Raw genomic sequence first — 23,677 nt, forward strand, 5'->3', positions numbered from 1 at the left:
GAACCTCCTTCCCTTAGCCAGGGCATTGAAAATTGGTCATGGATGGGTATTCCAGCATGATAATGACCCAAAACACACGGCCAAGGCAAAAAAGGAGTGGCTCAAGAAGAAGCACATTAAGGTCATGGAGTGGCCTAGCCAGTCTCCAGACCTTAATCCCATAGAAAATCTGTGGAGGGAGCTGAAGGTTCGAGTTGCCAAACGTCAGCCTCGAAACCTTAATGTCTTGTCTATCTGCAAAGAGGAGTGGGACAAAATCCCTCCTGAGATGTGTGCAAACCTGGTGGCCAACTACAAGGGTTTTGCCACCAAGTACTAAGTCATATTTTGCAGAGGGGTCAAATATTTATTTCCCTCATTAAAATGCTAATTATTTTATAACATTTTTGACATGCGTTTTTCTGGATTATTTTTTTGTTATTCTGTCTCTCACTGTTCAAATAAACCTACCATTAAAATTATAGTCTGATCATTTCTTTGTCAGTGGGCAAACGTACAATATCAGCAGGGGATCAAATACTTTTTTCCCCCACTGTAGGACTGAGTAGTACACTAGCACTAATATACTGTATATTGTATCACTTACTAGGACTGAGTAGTATCCTTCTGTATGTGTGACATGCTAGTGGACTAATCAGTACTGTAAAGTAGGCATATTCTACACTTACTAAATCTATCTGTCTCACTGTTTGTCTATTTGTCTGTTTATTTTCATGGATTTGAGCTGTGATCCTTCGGGCCGTGACGTGTACTGTGTATGCTGCGAGCATGGGTTTGAATCTGACCCACTGCTCTAGCACTATCTCTCTCTCCAATCCAATAAACACAAAAACTGTGAAAGGAGTCGGCCTTAGCCACTAAGCGACCACTTAGGGCCCCAGGCCTGCTAGGGAGCCCCTGACCAATTTTCAAATATATATATTTGTTGAGGAGCGCCGTCATGGTCTCAACTTACTGTTGTTAGAAATAGTAGAATACAGAAGGTGCAATTTAGAAATTTGGTCGTGCATCAGCAGTTTTTCTCATTATGTAACCTACCCTCTCTCCACTTTATCAGCGAACTGTTGTCTAAAGAGGATGAGCACATCGGCGTCGTTTATGATGGGAGCCAAAGATGCAGCAGTGGAGGCTGCTGAGGGGATGACGGCTCATAATAATGGCTGGAACGCAGCAAATGGAATGGCATCAAACGCATAGAAACCATGTTTGATGTATTTCATACCATTCCACCTATTCAGCTCCAGCCATTACCATGAGCCCATCCTCCCCAATTAAGATGTCACCAACCTCCTGTGGTGTGCAGAACAAGCAAGGAGGTGGGCAGAGTCAAGCACAAGCTAGCGAGTTCCTATTCACAGGTTTTTGCATATTTCTGTTAGGGAACCACTACTGCAGCGTTTCCCAAAAATGGGGTCGCGAGAGAAACTCTGGAAAAAATGAAAATGGTTCATAGAACTGTGGTTATGTAAGTAACCTCCGAAATCCGCTAAATGCGGTTGTGACAAACAGCTGTTTTCTTCCAACAAATGTGTCTAACTTTTGAACGGTTGGAGTTCTAAGCTATTATGACCCTGTTCCTGAAAGTCAAGACTCTCAGGACTCGTTAGAACAGAGTGTACATGACTAGGCATCAAATCAGACTGGGGGAAAATGAATATCATCATTGAAAGCAATAATGGTGTTATTTCCTACACATAAGATAATGCACAGTTATTGGATGCTAATCTTCTGAAATTCCCAATACCTTTCTGATGCATTTCAGTCACTTCAAACCATACTGTCTTCAGATTGGCAAACTGTCAAAAGTACTGTCAGACTGATTTGTAATAGACTGTTCATAGCCCAACATTGGCTGTTGATTACATCAATAATTTTTTTCAAAATGTGGTCACGGGTCAAAAGCGTTTGCAAACCCCTGGCCTAATGTCTTGCACTCCTAAACAACACAATGGTTAGAACATTTGGCAAAGGGTCAGGTAGACAAAACTTTGTAGAAGTAACAGATTTTAGTTAGGCAACCGAAAACTATTGCGATGGGATGTTTCGTATATCAGAACTAGCAGAATGTCTATTTCATCTTGCTCCATCTATGCCTGCAACTAGACATCCTCTCATCACCATATTTGGTGGTGAGTGGAAGTACTAACTAGATGCTTCTGGTTTTCACCCCATGTGACCCATCTGGGTTTCCCCTTTCATCTGTGTTGTAGCCTGATACATTCTACTAGATGGCACTAATGAGCAGGAATTAACCCTGGAGTATATTTGAGCCCTGTTGGTATCTTGTGCGTGTCTGAAAACTAGATGTCAAATCCTTGCCTCCTCTGTCCTTGTTTCTTCCATTCCTTGCCTCTCTTTTACAGCCTTGCCTCTCTTTTACAGCCTTGCCTCTCTTTTACAGCGTTGCCTCTCTTTTACAGCCTTGCCTCTCTTTTACAGCCTTGCCTCTCTTTTACAGCCTTGCCTCTCTTTTACAGCCTTGCCTCTCTTTTACAGCCTTGCCTCTCTTTTTGCTTCTTTTTTTTTCCCTTGCCTCTCTTTTTTTGATGTTTCATTCCATTGCTGGACACGCACGGATTGGACAGATGTAAGCTGGACACACCCACGGCACCCTGTCAGGCTGATAGTGCAGCGGGGGAGTTCTGGTTAGCCTCAGTATGGTTGTGAATAGCTTGAGACTGTAAACAGTGAAAGGATATTTACATGTCTAGTATTCACACACTTCCCTCATTCCAGCTAGTTCGATGTGCAACCACTGACTAACTATAGCTAGGGGTATGTCTCTAGTCTAGTAATAAATACTGTTGTTTTGGCTGTATGGCATCATTGAATAAGATTACCAATGGTTAGCTAGGTAGCGAGGATATAATTTAGCTAGCCATTTACAGTAACAGCAGTTAATTAATAAGTCAATACACACTATCATTGTTGTGGCTAGCTTAAAAAGTTCAGCTTAAATCTAAAGCAGAAATGTAGAAAGCCCAGCTTATCTTGGCACTGCGACACGGTATGGGCAGCAATTAATAGAACGGAGTTAGAAGGGTGAACAGCTATTTTGAAGGGACAGGAAGTGTTGTCATTTGGCCAATGACAGGAATTCCACATTTAACCCCACCCACACCAGAAAATCGATATATCAAGTTGTTTTTTTGGTTTTTAAAAACACCTAGAAAAGTATTTTTCTATTTCTATCCCAAAATGATATTTTTTCTTTTGCTGTTTTCTTGTTCCCTATTGCTCCGTTTTAACTCGGGAAAATAAAACGGTTAAAACTTACACTGACCATCTGAGTATCTTAAATACTTATTTCTATATACAATCAGTTTACTAAGTTGACAAAATGATTGTCTTTACTATTGTAACATACAGTGATGAGAATTCTATTCTCTGTCAGGAGCCTGGGCTTTTGCAGTAGATGGTGGAGTTGTCATCTCTGGACCACAGGACCGTACATTGGTGACCAGGGTGGGATCCTTTGGATACCTCTATGGGCCATAGGGCACATGAATGCTCCTAGAGAGGCCTCAGAGCAAGATGTTTAATACTGTACATCACAAGACGTACATTACTAAACGTCCTCAAATTCGTATGATATTGTAAGACTGCTATTTCATTGGTAACATTATGTAACATATCATACTAAATGGAGGGATAGCAAAGAAACATCCCAAATTATACAAATTGCCCTGAGGTCAGGTTGGGCAAGGAGGAAGGGAGGTATAGTATTACTAGGAAACATCATCAAGAGACTTGTTGTTACTCTTGGCCATCTGCTCACCTATTACCGCTAAAACAACCATTTCCCCCTGAAAATGCTTACTGTCTGGCCTGTTTGCCCAGTAACTCGATCACTAGCGATCAGTAGCCCCTTGTAAACTGATAACATGTTAGCAAATCGCCCCCTCTGTGTCTGCACTAACAAGTGTTCTAGATGGCCAGGGACCATGCTCTTTCCACTGGTCCTGAGAGGGCAGAAAAAAGAGTAGGGAAAGCCGGGACTTCTCCTGTGGTCCTGAGAGGGCAGAAAGAAGAGTAGGGAAAGCTGGGACTTCTCCTGTGGTCCTGAGAGGGCAGAAAGAAGAGTAGGGAAAGCTGGGACTTCTCCTGTGGTCCTGAGAGGGCAGAAAGAAGAGTAGGGAAAGCTGGGACTTCTCCTGTGGTCCTGAGAGGGCAGAAAGAAGAGTAGGGAAAGCTGGGACTTCTCCTGTGGTCCTGAGAGGGCAGAAAGAAGAGTAGGGAAAGCTGGGACTTCTCCTGTGGTCCTGAGAGGGCAGAAAGAAGAGTAGGGAAAGCTGGGACTTCTCCTGTGGTCCTGAGAGGGCAGAAAGAAGAGTAGGGAAAGCTGGGACTTCTCCTGTGGTCCTGAGAGGGCAGAAAGAAGAGTAGGGAAAGCCGGGACGCCGAGACGGAGCCTGTATGTTACACTCCTGCAACTGATAACTCTGCAGAGGCAGACAGGAAGGACGGTGGGTCTCAGTGTTCTTCACCGTATGAACAATTCACCTCAGAACACATGAGGAAAAAGATAAAGACAGTGGGGTTGGAGGCCACCAAAGAATCACTTTATTCTAATGAAAAATTCTGATTCAGAGTTTCACTTACTGCACTACATATGGAGGGGATGTCAATTATATTATTTGAAATAACTGGACTCAGTAATATTGAAGACAATATCGTCTCTGTCACTTCTTCTACTGAACATTGCCCTACAGTATATTGCATGACCCTGGGTCTGACTGTGGAAGCTAGGTTGAGTGTTAATACACACAGCCTGTCTTTTCTGTCCCCTGTACAAAGCAGGTGTTGTTTTAATGCGATGCCCCCAGATTTGTTAGTTTGGTGAGGGCAGGGCAGGCCTGCTAATGACTGCCCAGGGGTTCCGGGGGGTACCTGACTGTGCCCACACACAAACACTCGAGTAAGGCGTCATGAGACTTGACAGCTGAACCCAACGAAGGCCGCTCACAGTGGTAGCCGTGAAGACACAACACCAGAAAACCAACTACGCCATCGACAGACTGCGGGCAATTTGGGGTGGGTTTTTTAGGCTTATGCCTCCCTGTCCTCAACTCCGAAAGCATCAACACTGCCAGAACTAGAGTAAATAAAGATAATTTAAATTAATAGATTATCTGTATATTCTAACTAGATCGTGACATATACAGTTAACCTGAACTAGAAGCTGGTGTCTACCATTTACACTGATGTGCTAGATACAAAAAAAAAAGTTTATTTTTTACCCCTTTTCCTCAAATTGGTAGTTACAGTCTTGTCCCATCGCTGCAACTACCGTACGGACTCGGGAGAGGTGAAGGTCGAGAGTCATGTGTCTTCCAAAACACGACCCTGCCAAGACGCATTGCTTCTTGACACACTGCTCGCTTGTCTACTCAATTGGAAATTACCTTTAAATGTCAATTGCGCTATAACACGAATCTTCTGCAGTCCTGATTGAATCTAAGCCAATGGCTTGATGCCGAAAAGGTTTGTGTTTTCTTTCATTATGATGTCCCAATAAATCAGCTCTATTTTTTTATTTAAGCTTCAGTTTAGGATTTTTTCTCATTGACAGTTTGAGGGGTCTCCATTTCTCTTGAGTATTCTTATTTTGTAACCTACACACCTATAACAGACACTATTTGATATAAAGGGCCTTTAAATAGCGCAGACGGCCATCCAGTTCAATAATGATATAAAGGGCCTTTAAATAGCGCAGACGGCCATCCAGTTCAATAATGATATAAAGGGCCTTTAAATAGCGCAGACGGCCATCCAGTTCAATAATGATATAAAGGGCCTTTAAATAGCGCAGACGGCCATCCAGTTCAATAATGATATAAAGGGCCTTTAAATAGCGCAGACGGCCATCCAGTTCAATAATGATATAAAGGGCCTTTAAAGAGCGCAGACGGCCATCCAGTTCAATAATGATATAAAGGGCCTTTAAATAGCGCAGACGGCCATCCAGTTCAATAATGATATAAAGGGCCTTTAAATAGCGCAGACGGCCATCCAGTTCAATAATGATATAAAGGGCCTTTAAATAGCGCAGACAGCCATCCAGTTCAATAATGATATAAAGGGCCTTTAAATAGCGCAGACGGCCATCCAGTTCAATAATGCGGCACAAAGAGGTGAAGCTAGTTGTGCTAGACATTCTGTATATAACAGAGGAGGCTGGTGGGAGGAGCTCTAGGAGGACAGGCTCATTGTCATGGCTGGAATGGAATAAATTGAACGGTGTCAAACACCACGTTTCATTTAGTCAAACACCACGTTTGACTCCGTTCCATTTATTCTATTCCAGCCATTACAATGAGCCCGTCCTATATCTCCTCCCACCAGATTTTAAAATGTGTTCATGCTTTTCTTCTTTGAGAAAACAACAGCTGTTTCTAAGGGTGTGTGGCTGATTTCAAAACTTTCCCACGATAGGATACACCTGAGCATCCTCTGCTGGAGTAGGCAATCAAGGAGAGAAGCAAACTCCTTTTCACCTATTACCGAAATTGGCACTCCTACATATGGCGACCAAATATTTGTTTCCGTGTCACGGAGGGGAGGACAGAGGAATCGAGGAGAGGAGGTACTTTTGCCAATTGAGAAAAGGCCTAAGTGTTTTACTTTCCCCAAGTCTGCATTCTTCCGTCTCTACTCCAGAGATGCAACCTTTAGAAAATTACCAAACATTCTCCAATTTATTAACCCTAGAAATGTTGTTTCAAGCACCTACTTGTTAGATTTTTTTTATTTTTATTGGTACACTGTGTGATGTGAAAAATGAACATCAGTCCATAAAAGGTGTCTCTCATGCACCAGATATCCTTGAAGTGATCTGTTTGTGGTGCAAATAGCATAAGCGATTCTTGTCCACACTCCAGTATGGAATGAATCCAGTGATCCAACACCACCATGAACATGATTGAATCTTTGAGTGTGTTTAACAGTGGTGTAAGGTACTTAAGAAGTATTCTAAATATTTTTACTTAAGTAGTTTTTGGGGTATCTGTACTTTACTATTTATATTTTTGACAACTTTTACTTCACTACATTCCTAAATAAAATAATGTACTTTTTACTCCATACATTTTCCCTGACACCCAGAAGTACTCGTTACATATTGAATGCTTAACAGGGCAGGAAAATGGTACAATTCACACACTTATCAAGAGAACATCCCTGGTCATCCTTATTGCCTCTGATCTGGCGGATTCACTAAACCCAAATGCTTCATTTGTAAATTATGTCAAGTGTTGGAGTGTGCCCGACTATCCATAAAATAAAATCGTGCTTTCTGCTTTGCCTAATAAGGAATTTGAAATTATTTATACCTTTACTTTTGATACTTAAGTATATTTAAAATCAAATACTTTTAGACTTTTACTCAAGTAGTATTTTACTGGGTGACCTTCACTTTTACTTGAGTGATTTTCTATTAAGGTATCTTTACTTTTACTCAAGTATGACAATTGGGTACTTTTTCCACCACTGGTGATTAATTTGTTAAGTATAACACCACATAATTCATAACCGTTTGGACAACCCTCCCCGGCGTAGGATAATGAGCAATGTGTTTTTCATAAAAATTCTTTATTTTGTCACTGGAGCAAAGGACATTGTTGTTTACATTCAGAACACTGGGGCAGAACATGCTGCGGAGTGAGGCAGGTGTTGGTGCTCTCAGATCGTCATTTGCTCTGGAAGTTTATGGGTTGCAGAGGCTGTTGTGTCCTCCTGGCTCTTGTGTGCAGCCTTTATCATTTGACGGTGTGTTGTCTTTCACGCCATTGGGAGTGTTGGAGTAGGTTGCATCTACACTCTCGTAGGGCTCTGATGTCCACTGGAAAAACATTGAAAATAATGTATTACTACAATCTGAAATCTGATACATTATACCAGCTAAAAAGCACATTTTTGTAGAGGTTCTGACCCATGTCTGATTGTGTCCTCAACAACTGTTGACATTAAACGCCTACATAGATAACCAAAACATTGTTAAATGGTAATATAATTTCAAGAATTAAGCTTAATAAATGCTACTAAATATATTCTGGGGCGGGAGCTCTGGCTTCTACCTGTGTGGCTCTGCTGGTGGATCGGCAGGAGGGTCCACCCATGGAGGGTCCACCCATGGCGATGTTGACGCTGCTGGACGACTGCGTGTCCGTGGTGTTACCACCCTCGGCTGCTGACAGGCCAGAGATGACAAGGCCACTGGAGAAGCTCCTCTTGCCGAACAGCAGACTGAGGGTGGAGCTGGAGGAGGACACCTGGCTTGAGCGGTGGTGGGCTGCAGCCTGGAGCTGGGAGCTCAGCTGGCCCCCGGCCGTGGAGAGTCGTGGAACCTGGGAGAAGACAGAGGCGATGGAGGTGTTGAAGGACAGCTGGCTGTTGGAGAGGCGCTGCACCAGGCCATTGGCCGAAGCTGACACCTGCTGACTGTCCAGGATGGGCCCTGACTGGCTGGTGACTGGAGGCCGCTGGCTCTGGGGCTGCACTGAGCGGCTCCGGTACTCTCTCCTCCCTGGATGGATGCACATACAGATAAAACGACCCAGTCTGTGTCAGAACCTAACATGGCAGAACCGTGAACATAGCTGTCAGAACCTAACATGGCAGAACCGTGAACATAGCTGTCAGAACCTAACATGGCAGAACCATGCGCAAGGCTCTACTTGACGTGTAATTCTTTCCTGGTAAGGAAACCAATTTAATGTTGTAACTTGGGTGAACTATCCCTTTAAATGTATCATGTGTGCCTCTCCTGTAGAGGACCAAACCTGCAGTGTGCTGCCTATTGGCCTGAGAGGTCCTGTTGGGCCTGGCCTGGTACAGACTCAGGCTCTGGGAGGTGATGGAGTTTGGGTTGTGGCTCAGAGAAGAGCCGCCCCCTGCACAGTCCACATCCTCCATGTTCACACCACTGTTACAGCTGGTCAGGTTATCCTTCCGCACCCTACAACACAAACACCCAGTAGGCCTATGTTACCTTTCTAAACACCTTGACAGCTTTATTAAAATGGAGTTAAAACATTTAACTATATCTGAAGGGCAATGAATCTGGATTAAAAAAAAATCTAAATCTGATCTCAAATGAAAACATGTCCCTATAAGTGGTTTACAGTGCAGGCCACGCCTTACACTAAACATAAAAAGGCCCATAAGCCTAACAGTAGATGGCAGGTATTCAAATGCGCTGGATGCAGCTGAACATGTCGCAGCACTTTAGCCCTATATGGTTTGGGAAGAGTGGTGCTGTCACAGCAGGAAAGGCCCTGGTTGGATTCCATCCATAGGGGAGCAGAGCACAGGCAGACTGACTGATAAAGAAGACCCTCTGTTTCCCCTTGGCCTGCCTCCGGCAGCCAGAACTCACCGCAGCCACTTGGACAAGAGCCAGGTCTTGATGCCGTCCAGGCTGAGAGGGCCGCCCCAGATGCTCCTCAGCTGCTTGTGGGTGCCCATGTAGGAGGTGGTGAGGGGGGACACGTACATGGGGTAGCCCAGCGGCTGGTCGCACGACGAGTTGATCATGTTTCGGAGGGCCTGCTTGGAGTTCTGGATGCTGCCGCGCTCTGGGTTGCGGTTGCGCAAGAACACCAGCTCCTGCTGCTGGCCGGCCCACAGGCCCCTTACACACTCCTTATTGATCTAGAAGAGAGGAGAGGATGAAGAGGGTAGTATTACTGACATCTGAATACACATTACACACCGTCCAACTCCACATTTCTTTACTCTGATTAAATCACCATTTTAATCAACTGGATATGGAAGAACCATTTGGATCAAGTTTCTTTATGTATTAATCAAACCAACAACTCATCCACCCCACACTTCTCATGCTAAACTCTATCAATATGTAGAGTTGATCAGAGTAACTTCATCTCATGTTCCAGACAGCTTGAACTGACAACAATGCTGAATAATTCCAGTTTGACCTATAGTAACACAGCCCCTTCTGTAGATCTGAGATGACTGGATAGATGCAAGAAATATGGTAATAACTTCCGGATAGATGTAAAAAATATGGTAATAACGTCATATTTATCCATTCCTCTCAGATCTACAGAGGTGGCTACGGAGTAGGGGCTCGGAATTCAGCATGTGTTCAGCACAACTGTACAGGTCTAGGATCAGGTTCCCCTTCCCCAATCCTAAGCTTAAACATTGGTGGGGGGAAATGCAAAACTGACCCAAGATCAGTGTCTAGGGGCAACTTCACCCTACACCATTCATCTCACATGCACCTTGATGACCTTGAAGCTGAGGTGGCGTTTGTAGAGCATGATGATCTTGTACTCATCCGTGCCATCGTCCACCATGTGTCTCAGTGTGAGCAGAGTGTCCCGGCTGGACAAAACTGCCTTCCTCCAGGCTGGGTCACTCTCATGGCAGATCACCAGACTGGTCTTGTAGTTACTAATGGCCTCGTACAAGATGGCTGGCTCCTCTGTCTCCTCCAGACATGTAAAGTGGTCCTGAGAGCAACCAAGGAACAAGAGCAGTAAATATATCACCGTGAGTAAAAGCTTTATTACAGGGATTAACTGAACCACTTTAAGGATGGGATTCAATTAATGGAGCATTGTCAACAACTTATTGACCTTTAAAATGTCATTTACACTTGAGCCTATATCCGCAGCGTTTACAGCACAGGTGGTGCCTTAATAATGAGAGGACCGGAATAGAATAATGGCTGGAATGGCATAAATGGAACAGTATCAAACACAGTTTCCATGTGCTTGATACTATTCCATTACAGCCATAAATATAATCAGTCCTCCCCTCACCAGCCTCCTGCGGTTTACAGTGAATTGCACCTTTTAAAAGCAATTTTTCCAGATATTTGCGGGAATCGTATTCATAATATAAGCAGCTCAAGGGTAAATTACCTTTAAAAGTCAAGTGCAGTGCACTTATCGACAATGTGCCATTGATTGCCACCTGGCTTATATTTGCAGCTCCACTGTACATCAAGGTACACGTGCAGTCCACTGAGAAAGCACAGGAAGAGCTCAAGGTTAAATGTACAGTTACCTACAGTGGGGGGGGAAAGTATTTGATCCCCTGCTGATTTTGTACGTTTGCCCACTCACAAAGAAATGATCAGTCTATAATTTTAAACAACAAAAAAATCCAGAAAAACACATGCCAAAAATGTTAGAAAATGATTTGCATTTTAATGAGGGAAATAAGTATTTGACCCCTATGCAAAACATGACTTAGTACTTGGTGGCAAAACCCTTGTTGGCAATCACAGAGGTCAGACGTTTCTTGTAGTTGGTCACCAGGTTTGCACACATCTCAGAAGGGATTTTGTCCCACTCCTCTTTGCAGATCTTCTCCAAGTCATTAAGGTTTCGAGGCTGACGTTTGGCAACTCGAACCTTCAGCTCCTTCTACAGATTTTCTATGGGATTAAGGTCTGGAGACTGGCTAGGCCACTCCAGGACCTTAATGTGCTTCTTCTTGAGCCACTCCTTTGTTGCCTTGGCCGTGTGTTTTGGGTCATTGTCATGCTGGAATACCCATCCACGACCCATTTTCAATGCCCTGGCTGAGGGAAGGAGGTTCTCACCCAAGATTTGACGGTACATGGCCCCGTCCATCGTCCCTTTGATGCGGTGAAGTTGTCCTGTCCCCTTAGCAGAAAAACACCCCCAAAGCATAATGTTTCCACCTCCATGTTTGACGGTGGAGATAGTGTTCTTGGGGTCATAGGCAGCATTCCTCCTCCTCCCAACACGGCGAGTTGATGTCAAAGAGCTCCATTTTGGTCTCATCTGACCACAACACTTTCACCAGTTGTCCTCTGAGTCATTCAGATGTTCATTGGCAGACTTCAGACGGGCCTGTATATGTATTCTTGAGCAGGGGGACCTTGCAGGATTTCAGTCCTTCACGGCGTAGTGTGTTACCAATTGTTTTCTTGGTGACTATGGTCCCAGCTGCCTTGAGATCATTGACAAGATCCTCCCGTGTAGTTCTGGGCTGATTCCTCACCGTTCTTATGATCATTGCAACTCCACGAGGTGAGATCTTGCATGGAGCCCCAGGCCGAGGGATATTGACAGTTCTTTTGTGTTTCTTACATTTGCAAATAATCGCACCAAATGTTGTCACCTTCTCACCAAGCTGCTTGGCGATGGTCTTGTAGCCCATTCCAGCCTTGTGTAGGTCTACAATCTTGTCCCTGACATCCTTGGAGAGCTCTTTGGTCTTGGCCATGGTGGAGAGTTTGGAATCTGATTGATTGATTGCTTCTGTGGACAGGTGTCTTTTTTACAGGTAACAAGCTGCGGTTAGGAGCACTCCCTTTAAGAGTGTGCTCCTAATCTCAGCTCGTCAACTGTATAAAAGACACCTGGGAGACAGAAATCTTTCTGATTGAGAGGGGGTCAAATACTTATTTCACACATTAAAATGCAAATTTATTCATAGCGTTTTTCTGGATATTTTTGTTGTTATTCTGTCTCTCACTGTTCAAATAAACCTACCATTAAAATGATAGACTGATCCTTTCTTTGTCAGTGGGCAAACGTACAAAATCAGCAGGGGATCAAATAATTTTTTCCCCCACTGTACATATTCTACTTCAATAAGGGAGAAAGTGAGCAAATGCTATTGTCTTCAAGGTAGAATATTGTGAATACCTGATGGAGCTTGAGACTCATCCTCACGCCTGGGACCACCACTTTCTGCAGCAGATCCATGTCTGTGAACACCCACTCATCTTTAGTAGCAATACGGAAGTCTCCTTTGAACAGAGTGTTGAACCCATACAAGAACGACTCCAAACTGAATTAGAGACACAGAGAAAGGGAGCATTGTCAACGTTTTTATCACATTACAGCAACAGAGGGGGAGAGACTCACATCGCGTATCACTGTGGTACAACAGAGAGCATTAGCTGCCCCCTGATGGAAAATCAAGGAAACTACAGCTCATTATTACCCTCCTGGAGGGTAATAAAACCCCCTATATCATACAACATCCCTGGAGGGTAATAAAACCCCATAATAAACATAACATCCCTGGAGGGTAATAAAACCCAATAATAAACATAACATCCCTGGAGGGTAGTAAAACCCCATATATAACACAATACAACATCCCTGGAGGGTAATAAAACCCCATATATGTAACACAATACAACATCCCTGGAGGGTAGTAAAACCCCATATATAACATAACACAACATCCCTGGCGGGTAGTTAAACCCCATATATATAACACAACTTCCCTGGAGGGTAATAAAACCCCATATGTAACGCAACATGTCTGGAGGGTAATAAAACCCCATATATAACACAACATCCCTGGAGGGCAATAAAAGCCGATATATAACACAACACAACTTCCCTGGAGGGTAATAAAACCCCATATGTAACGCAACATGTCTGGAGGGTAATAAAACCCCATATATAACAACATGTCTGGAGGGTAATAAAAACCCCTATATAACATAACATCCCTGGGGGGTAGTAAAACCCCATATATATAACGCAACATACCTGGAGGGAAATAAAACCGCATATATATAACACATCCCTGGAGGGTAATAAAACCCCATATATATAACACAACATCCCTGGAGGGAAATAAAACCCCATATATATAACACAACATCCCTGGAGGGTAATAAAACCCATATATATATAACACAACATCCCTGGAGGGCAATAAAAGCTGATATATAACACAATACAACATCCCTGGAGGGTAATAAAACACCCTATATAACACAATAAAATATCCCTGGAGGGTAATAAAACCCCATATATAACACAACATCCCTGGAGGGCAATAAAAGCCGATATATAACACAATACAACTTCCCTGGAGGGCAATAAAACCCCATATATAACACAACATCCCTCGAGGGTAATAAAACCCCATATATAACACAATACAACATCCCTGGAGGGTAGTAAAACCCCATATATAACACAACACAACATCCCTGGAGGGAAGTAAAACCCCATATATATATAACACAACATCCCTGGAGGGTAATAAAAACCCATATATAACAACATCCCTGGAGGGCAATAAAACCCCATATATAACAACTTCCCTGGAGGGCAATAAAAGCCGATATATAACACAATACAACATCCCTGGAGGGTAATAAAACCCAATATATAACACAATACAACATCCCTGGAGGGTAATAAAACCACATATAACACAACATCCCTGGAGGGCAATAAAACCCCATATATAACACAACTTCCCTGGAGGGCAATAAAAGCCGATATATAACACAATACAACATCCCTGGAGGGTAATAAAACCCAATATATAACACAATACAACATCCCTGGAGGGTAATAAAACCACATATATAACAACATCCCTGGAGGGCAATAAAACCCCATATATAACACAACATCCCTGGAGGGCAATAAAACCCTATATATAACACAACTTCCCTGGAGGGCAATAAAAGCCGATATATAACACAATACAACATCCCTGGAGGGTAGTAAAACCCCATATATATAACAACATCCCTGGAGAGTAATAAAACCCCATATAGAACACAACACAACATCCCTGGAGGGCAATAAAACCCCATATATAACAACAACATCCCTGGAGGGTAATAAAACCCCATATATATATATATAACACAACACAACATCCCTGGAGGGTAATAAAACCCCATATATAACACAGCATCCCTGGAGGGCAATAAAACCCCATATATAACACAACACAACATCCCTGGAGGGTAATAAAACCCCATATATATATAACACAACATCCCTGGAGGGTAATAAAACCCCATATATAACAACATCCCTGGAGGGCAATAAAACCCCATATATAACACAACATCCCTGGAGGGTAATAAAACCCCATATATAACACAATACAACATCCCTGGAGGGTAGTAAAACCCCATATATAACACAACACAACATCCCTGGAGGGTAGTAAAACCCCATATATATATAACACAACATCCCTGGAGGGTAATAAAACCCCATATATAACACAACTTCCCTGGAGGGTAATAAAACCCCATATATAACAACATCCTTGGAGGGTAATAAAACCCCATATATAACAACATCCCTGGAGGGTAATAAAACCCCATATATAACACAACATCCCTGGAGGGCAATAAAAGCCGATATATAACACAACACAACATCCCTGGAGGGTAGTAAAACCCCATATATATAACACAACATCCCTGGAGGGTAATAAATCCCCATATATAACACAACTTCCCTGGAGGGTAATAAAACCCCATATGTAACGCAACATCCCTGGAGGGTAATAAAACCCCATACATAACACAACATCCCTGGAGGGTAATAAAACCCCATATATAACACAACATCCTTGGAGGGTAATAAAACCCCATATATAACAACATCCCTGGAGGGCAATAAAACCCCATATATAACACAACACAACATCCCTGGAGGGTAGTAAAACCCCATATATATAACAACATCCCTGGAGGGTAATAAAACCCCATACATATATATATATATATATAACAACATCCCTGGAGGGCAATAAAACCCCATATATAACACAATACAACATCCCTGGAGGGTAATAAAACCCCATATATAACACAACATCCCTGGAGGGTAGTAAAACCCCATATATATAACACCACATCCCTGGAGGGTAATAAATCCCCATATATAACACAACTTCTCTGGAGGGTGATAAAACCCCATATGTAACGCAACATCCCTGGAGGGTAATAAAACCCCATACATAACACAACATCCCTGGAGGGTAATAAAACCCCATATATAACACAACATCCTTGGAGGGTAATAAAACCCCATATATAACAACATCCCTGGAGGGCAATAAAACCCCATATATAACACAACACAACATCCCTGGAGGGTAGTAAAACCCCATATATATAACAACATCCCTGGAGGGTAATAAAACCCCATACATATATATATATATAACAACATCCCTGAGGGTAATAAAACTCCATATATATAACACAACATGTCTGGAGGGTAATAAAACCTCATATATAACACAACTTACCTGGAGGGTAATAAAACCCCATATATATATATATATATATATATAACACAACACAACATCCCTGGAGGGTAATAAAACCCCATATATAACATCCCTGGAGGGTAATAAACCCCATATATAACACAACATCCCTGGAGGGTAATAAAACCCCATATATAACACAACACCCCTGGAGGGTAATAAAACCCCATATAGAACACAACTTCCCTGGAGGGTAATAAAACCCCATATATAACAACATCCTTGGAGGGTAATACAACCCATATATAACAACATCCCTGGAGGGTAATAAAACCCCATATATAACAACATCCCTGGAGGGCAATAAAAGCCGATATATAACACAACACAACATACCTGGACAGTAATAAAACCCCATATATAACACAACATCCCTGGAGGGTAATAAAACCAAATATATAACACAATACAACATCCCTGGAGGGTAATAAAACCCCATATATATATATAACACAACACCCCTGGAGGGTAATAAAACCCCATATATAACACAACATCCCTGGAGGGCAATAAAAGCTGATATAACACAATACAACATCCCTAGAGGGTAATAAACCCCATATATAACACAACATCCCTGGAGGGCAATAAAACCCCATATATAACACAACATCCCTGGAGGGTAATAAAACCCCATATATATAACACAACATCCCTGGAGGGCAATAAAAGCCGATATATAACACAATGCAACATCCCTGGAGGGTAATAAAACCCCATAAGTAACGCAACATGTCTGGAGGGTAATAAAACCCCATATATAACACAACATCCCTGGAGGGTAATAAAACAACATATATAACACAACATCCCTGGAGGGCAATAAAACCCCATATATAACACAATACAACATCCCTGGAGGGTAGTAAAACCCCATATATAACACAACATCCCTGGAGAGTAGTAAAACCCCATATATAACACAACATCCCTGGAGGGTAATAAAACCCCATATGTAACGCAACATCCCTGGAGGGTAATATAACCCCATATATATAACACAAAATCCCTGGAGGGAAATAAAACCCCATATATAACAACATCCTTGGAGGGTAATAAAACCCCATATATAACACAACATCCCTGGAGGGTAATAAAACCCCATATATAACAAAACACAACATCCCTGGAGGGTAGTAAAACCCCATATACAACACAACACAACATCCCTGGAGGGTAATAAAACCCCATATATATAATACAACACAACATCCCTGGAGGGTAATAAAACCCCATATATATAACACAACATCCCTGGAGGGAAATAAAACCCCATATATAACACAACTTCCCTGGAGGGTAATAAAACCCCATATGTAACGCAACATCCCTGGAGGGTAATAAAACCCCATACATAACACAACATCCCTGGAGGGTAATAAAACCCCATATATAACACAACATCCTTGGAGGGTAATAAAACCCCATATATATAACACCACATCCCTGGAGGGTAATAAATCCCCATATATAACACAACTTCCCTGGAGGGTAATAAAACCCCATACGTAACGCAACATCCCTGGAGGGTAATAAAACCCCATACATAACACAACATCCCTGGAGGGTAATAAAACAACATATATAACACAACATCCCTGGAGGGCAATAAAACCCCATATATAACACAATACAACATCCCTGGAGGGTAGTAAAACCCCATATATAACACAACATCCCTGGAGAGTAGTAAAACCCCATATATAACACAACATCCCTGGAGGGTAATAAAACCCCATATGTAACGCAACATCCCTGGAGGGTAATATAACCCCATATATATATAACACAACATCCCTGGAGGGAAATAAAACCCCATATATAACAACATCCTTGGAGGGTAATAAAACCCCATATATAACACAACATCCCTGGAGGGTAATAAAACCCCATATATAACAAAACACAACATCCCTGGAGGGTAGTAAAACCCCATATACAACACAACACAACATCCCTGGAGGGTAATAAAACCCCATATATATAATACAACACAACATCCCTGGAGGGTAATAAAACCCCATATATATAACACAACATCCCTGGAGGGAAATAAAACCCCATATATAACACAACTTCCCTGGAGGGTAATAAAACCCCATATGTAACGCAACATCCCTGGAGGGTAATAAAACCCCATACATAACACAACATCCCTGGAGGGTAATAAAACCCCATATATAACACAACATCCTTGGAGGGTAATAAAACCCCATATATATAACACCACATCCCTGGAGGGTAATAAATCCCCATATATAACACAACTTCCTTGGAGGGTAATAAAACCCCATACGTAACGCAACATCCCTGGAGGGTAATAAAACCCCATACATAACACAACATCCCTGGAGGGTAATAAAACCCCATATATAACAACATCCCTGGAGGGCAATAAAACCCCATATATATAACACAATACAACATCCCTGGAGGGTAGTAAAACCCCATATATAACACAACACAACATCCCTGGAGGGTAGTAAAACCCCATATATATAACAACATCCCTGGAGCGTAATAAAACCCCATACATATATATATATATATATAACACAACATCCCTGAGGGTAATAAAACTCCATATATATAACACAACATCCCTGGAGGGAAATAAAACCCCATATATAACAACATCCTTGGAGGGTAATAAAACCCCATATATAACACAACATCCCTGGAGGGTAATAAAACCCCATATATAACAAAACACAACATCCCTGGAGGGTAGTAAAACCCCATATACAACACAACACAACATCCCTGGAGGGTAATAAAACCCCATATATATAATACAACACAACATCCCTGGAGGGTAATAAAACCCCATATATAACACAACTTCCCTGGAGGGTAATAAAACCCCATATGTAACGCAACATCCCTGGAGGGTAATAAAACCCCATACATAACACAACATCCCTGGAGGGTAATAAAACCCCATATATAACAAAACATCCTTGGAGGGTAATAAAACCCCATATATATAACACCACATCCCTGGAGGGTAATAAATCCCCATATATAACACAACTTCCCTGGAGGGTAATAAAACCCCATACGTAACGCAACATCCCTGGAGGGTAATAAAACCCCATACATAACACAACATCCCTGGAGGGTAATAAAACCCCATATATAACAACATCCCTGGAGGGCAATAAAACCCCATATATATAACACAATACAACATCCCTGGAGGGTAGTAAAACCCCATATATAACACAACACAACATCCCTGGAGGGTAGTAAAACCCCATATATATAACAACATCCCTGGAGCGTAATAAAACCCCATACATATATATATATATATATAACACAACATCCCTGAGGGTAATAAAACTCCATATATATAACACAACTTCCCTGGAGGGTAATAAAATCCCATATATAACACAACTTCCCTGGAGGGTAATAAAACCCCATATATAACAACATCAATGGAGGTTAATAAAACCCCATATATAACACAACATCCCTGGAGGGTAATAAAACCCCATATATAACACAACATCCCTGGAGGGTAATAAAACCCCATATATAACACAACATCCCTGGAGGGTAATAAAACCCCATATATAACACAACATCCCTGGAGGGCAATAAAAGCCGATATATAACACAACACAACATCCCTGGAGGGTAGTAAAACCCCATATATATAACACAACTTCCCTGGAGGGTAATAAATCCCCATATATAACACAACTTCCCTGGAGGGTAATAAAACCCCATATGCAACGCAACATCCCTGGAGGGTAATAAAACCCCATACATAACACAACATCCCTGGAGGGTAATAAAACCCCATATATAACAACATCCTTGGAGGGTAATAAAACCCCATATATAACAACATCCCTGGAGGGCAATAAAACCCCATATATAACACAATACAACATCCCTGGAGGGTAATAAAACCCCATATATAACACAACATCCCTGGAGGGTAGTAAAACCCCATATATAACACAACATCCCTGGAGGGTAGTAAAACCCCATATATATAACACCACATCCCTGGAGGGTAATAAATCCCCATATATAACACAACTTCCCTGGAGGGTAATAAAACCCCATATGTAACGCAACATCCCTGGAGGGTAGTAAAACCCCATATATAACACAACACAACATCCCTGGAGGGTAGTAAAACCCCATATATATAACACAACATCCCTGAGGGTAATAAAACCCCATATATATAACACAACATCCCTGAGGGTAATAAAACCCCATATATAACACAACTTCCCTGGAGGGTAATAAAACCCCATATAAAACAACATGTCTGGAGGGTAATAAAACCCCATATATAACACAACATCCCTGGAGGGTAATAAAACCCCATATATTACACAGCATCCCTGGAGGGTAATAAAACCCCATATATTACACAGCATCCCTGGAGGGTAATAAAACCCCATATATAACACAACATCCCTGGAGGGTAATAAAACAACATATATAACACAACATCCCTGGAGGGCAATAAAACCCCATATATAACACAATACAACATCCCTGGAGGGTAGTAAAACCCCATATATAACACAACATCCCTGGAGAGTAGTAAAACCCCATATATATAACACAACATCCCTGGAGGGTAATAAAACCCCATATGTAACGCAACATCCCTGGAGGGTAATAAAACCCCATATATTACACAGCATCCCTGGAGGGTAATAAAACCCCATATATAACCAAATACAACATCCCTGGAGGGCAATAAAACCCTATATATAACCAAATACAACATCCCTGGAGGGAAATAAAACCCCATATATATATATATATAACACAACACCCCTGGAGGGTAATAAAACCCCATATATAACACAACATCCCTGGAGGGCAATAAAAGCCGATATATAACGCAATACAACATCCCTGGAGGGTAATAAAACCCCATATATAACACAACATCCCTGGAGGGCAATAAAACCCCATATATAACACAACATCCCTGGAGGGTAATAAAACCCCATATATAACACAACATCCTTGGAGGGTAATAAAACCCCATATATAACAACATCCCTGGAGGGCAATAAAACCCCATATATAACACAATACAACATCCCTGGAGGGTAGTAAAACCCAATATATAACACAACACAGCATCCCTGGAGGGTAATAAAACCCCATATATAACACAACTTCCCTGGAGGGTAATAAAACCCCATATATAACACAACATCCCTGGAGGGTAATAAAAGCCCATATAAAACACAACATGTCTGGAGGGTAATAAAACCCCATATATATATAACACAACACAATATCCCTGGAGGGTAATAAAACCCCATATATAACACCACATCCCTGGAGGGTAATAAAACCCCATATATAACACAGCATCCCTGGAGGGTAATAAAACCACATATAAAACACAATAAAATATACCTGGAGGGTAATAAAACCCCATATATAACACAACATCCCTGGAGGGTAATAAAACAACATATATAACACAACATCCCTGGAGGGCAATAAAACCCCATATATAACACAATACAACATCCCTGGAGGGTAGTAAAACCCCATATATAACACAACATCCCTGGAGAGTAGTAAAACCCCATATATATAACACAACATCCCTGGAGGGTAATAAAACCCCATATATATAACACAACATCCCTGAGGGTAATAAAACCCCATATATATAACACAACATCCCTGAGGGTAATAAAACCCCATATATAACACAACTTCCCTGGAGGGTAATAAAACCCCATATATAACACAACATCCCTGGAGGGTAATAAAACCCCATATATTACACAGCATCCCTGGAGGGTAATAAAACCCCATATATTACACAGCATCCCTGGAGGGTAATAAAACCACATATAAAACACAATACAACATCCCTGGAGGGTAATAAATCCCCATATTTAACACAACATCCTTGGAGGGTAATAAAACCCAATATATAACACAACATCCCTGGAGGGTAAAAAAAACCCATATATATAACACAACATCCCTGGAGGGCAATAAAACCCCATATATAACACAATACAACATCCCTGGAGGGTAATAAAACAACATATATAACACAACATGTCTGGAGGGTAATAAAACCCCATATATATAACACAACATCCCTGGAGGGTAATAAACCCCCATATATAACACAACATGTCTGGAGGGTAATAAAACCCCATATATAACACAACATCCCTGGAGGGTAATAAAACCCCATATATATAACACAACATCCCTGGAGGGCAATAAAACCCCATATATAACACAATACAAAATCCCTGGAGGGTAGTAAAACCCCATATATAACACAACATCCCTGGAGAGTAGTAAAACCCCATATATATATAACACAACATCCCTGGAGGGTAATAAAACCCCATATATATAACACAACATCCCTGGAGGGTAATAAAACCCCATATATATAACACAACATCCCTGGAGGGAAATAAAACCCCATATATAACACAATAAAATATACCTGGAGGGTAATAAAACCCCATATATAACACAACATCCCTGGAGGGTAATAAAACAACATATATAACACAACATCCCTGGAGGGCAATAAAACCCCATATATAACACAATACAACATCCCTGGAGGGTAGTAAAACCCCATATATAACACAACATCCCTGGAGAGTAGTAAAACCCCATATATATAACACAACATCCCTGGAGGGTAATAAAACCCCATATATATAACACAACATCCCTGAGGGTAATAAAACCCCATATATATAACACAACATCCCTGAGGGTAATAAAACCCCATATATAACACAACTTCCCTGGAGGGTAATAAAACCCCATATATAACACAACATCCCTGGAGGGTAATAAAACCCCATATATTACACAGCATCCCTGGAGGGTAATAAAACCCCATATATTACACAGCATCCCTGGAGGGTAATAAAACCCCATATATAACATCCCTGGAGGGTAATAAAACCCCATATAACACAACTTCCCAGGAGGGTAATAAACCCCATATATAACACAACATCCCTGGAGGGTAATAAAACCCCATATATAACACAACATCCCTGGAGGGTAATAAAACCCCATATATTACACAGCATCCCTGGAGGGTAATAAAACCCCATATATTACACAGCATCCCTGGAGGGTAATAAAACCCCATATATAACATCCCTGGAGGGTAATAAAACCCCATATAACACAACTTCCCAGGAGGGTAATAAACCCCATATATAACACAACATCCTTGGAGGGTAATAAAACCCCATATATAACACAACTTCCCTGGAGGGTAATAAAACCGCATATATAACAACTACCTTGGAGGGTAATAAAACCCCATATATAACAACATCCCTGGAGGGCAATAAAAGCCGATATATAACACAACACAACATCCCTGGACAGTAATAAAACCCCATATATAACACAACATACCTGGAGGGTAATAAAACCCAATATATAACACAATACAACATCCCTGGAGGGTAATAAAACCCCATATGTAACGCAACATCTCTGGAGGGTAATAAAACCCCATATATAACACAATAAAATATCCCTGGAGGGAAATAAAACCCCATATATATATAACACAACAACCCTGGAGGGTAATAAAACCCCATAT

At 41.6% G+C, this 23,677-nt stretch overlaps 1 protein-coding gene across 1 annotated transcript in view; it reads right to left on the bottom strand.

Annotated features, from left to right (window-relative positions):
* Window positions 1-7,571: 7,571 nt before the first annotated feature.
* LOC106610792 (pecanex-like protein 2) overlaps window positions 7,572-23,677 on the bottom strand; it is a 95,711-nt gene continuing 79,605 nt past the window's right edge. The window contains exons 29-34 of the mRNA XM_014210398.3: window positions 12,654-12,798; window positions 10,248-10,478; window positions 9,377-9,651; window positions 8,781-8,956; window positions 8,076-8,524; window positions 7,572-7,840 (exon numbers count right to left, since the gene is read on the bottom strand). Coding sequence (XP_014065873.3) covers window positions 7,706-7,840; window positions 8,076-8,524; window positions 8,781-8,956; window positions 9,377-9,651; window positions 10,248-10,478; window positions 12,654-12,798 — 1,411 coding nt within the window. The 3' untranslated portion in view covers window positions 7,572-7,705. The remainder of the gene's footprint in view (window positions 7,841-8,075; window positions 8,525-8,780; window positions 8,957-9,376; window positions 9,652-10,247; window positions 10,479-12,653; window positions 12,799-23,677) is intronic.

Source organism: Salmo salar, chromosome 28 (genome assembly GCF_965601325.2).
Source record: "Salmo salar chromosome 28, fSalSal1, whole genome shotgun sequence".
Classification (NCBI taxonomy): domain Eukaryota; kingdom Metazoa; phylum Chordata; class Actinopteri; order Salmoniformes; family Salmonidae; genus Salmo; species Salmo salar.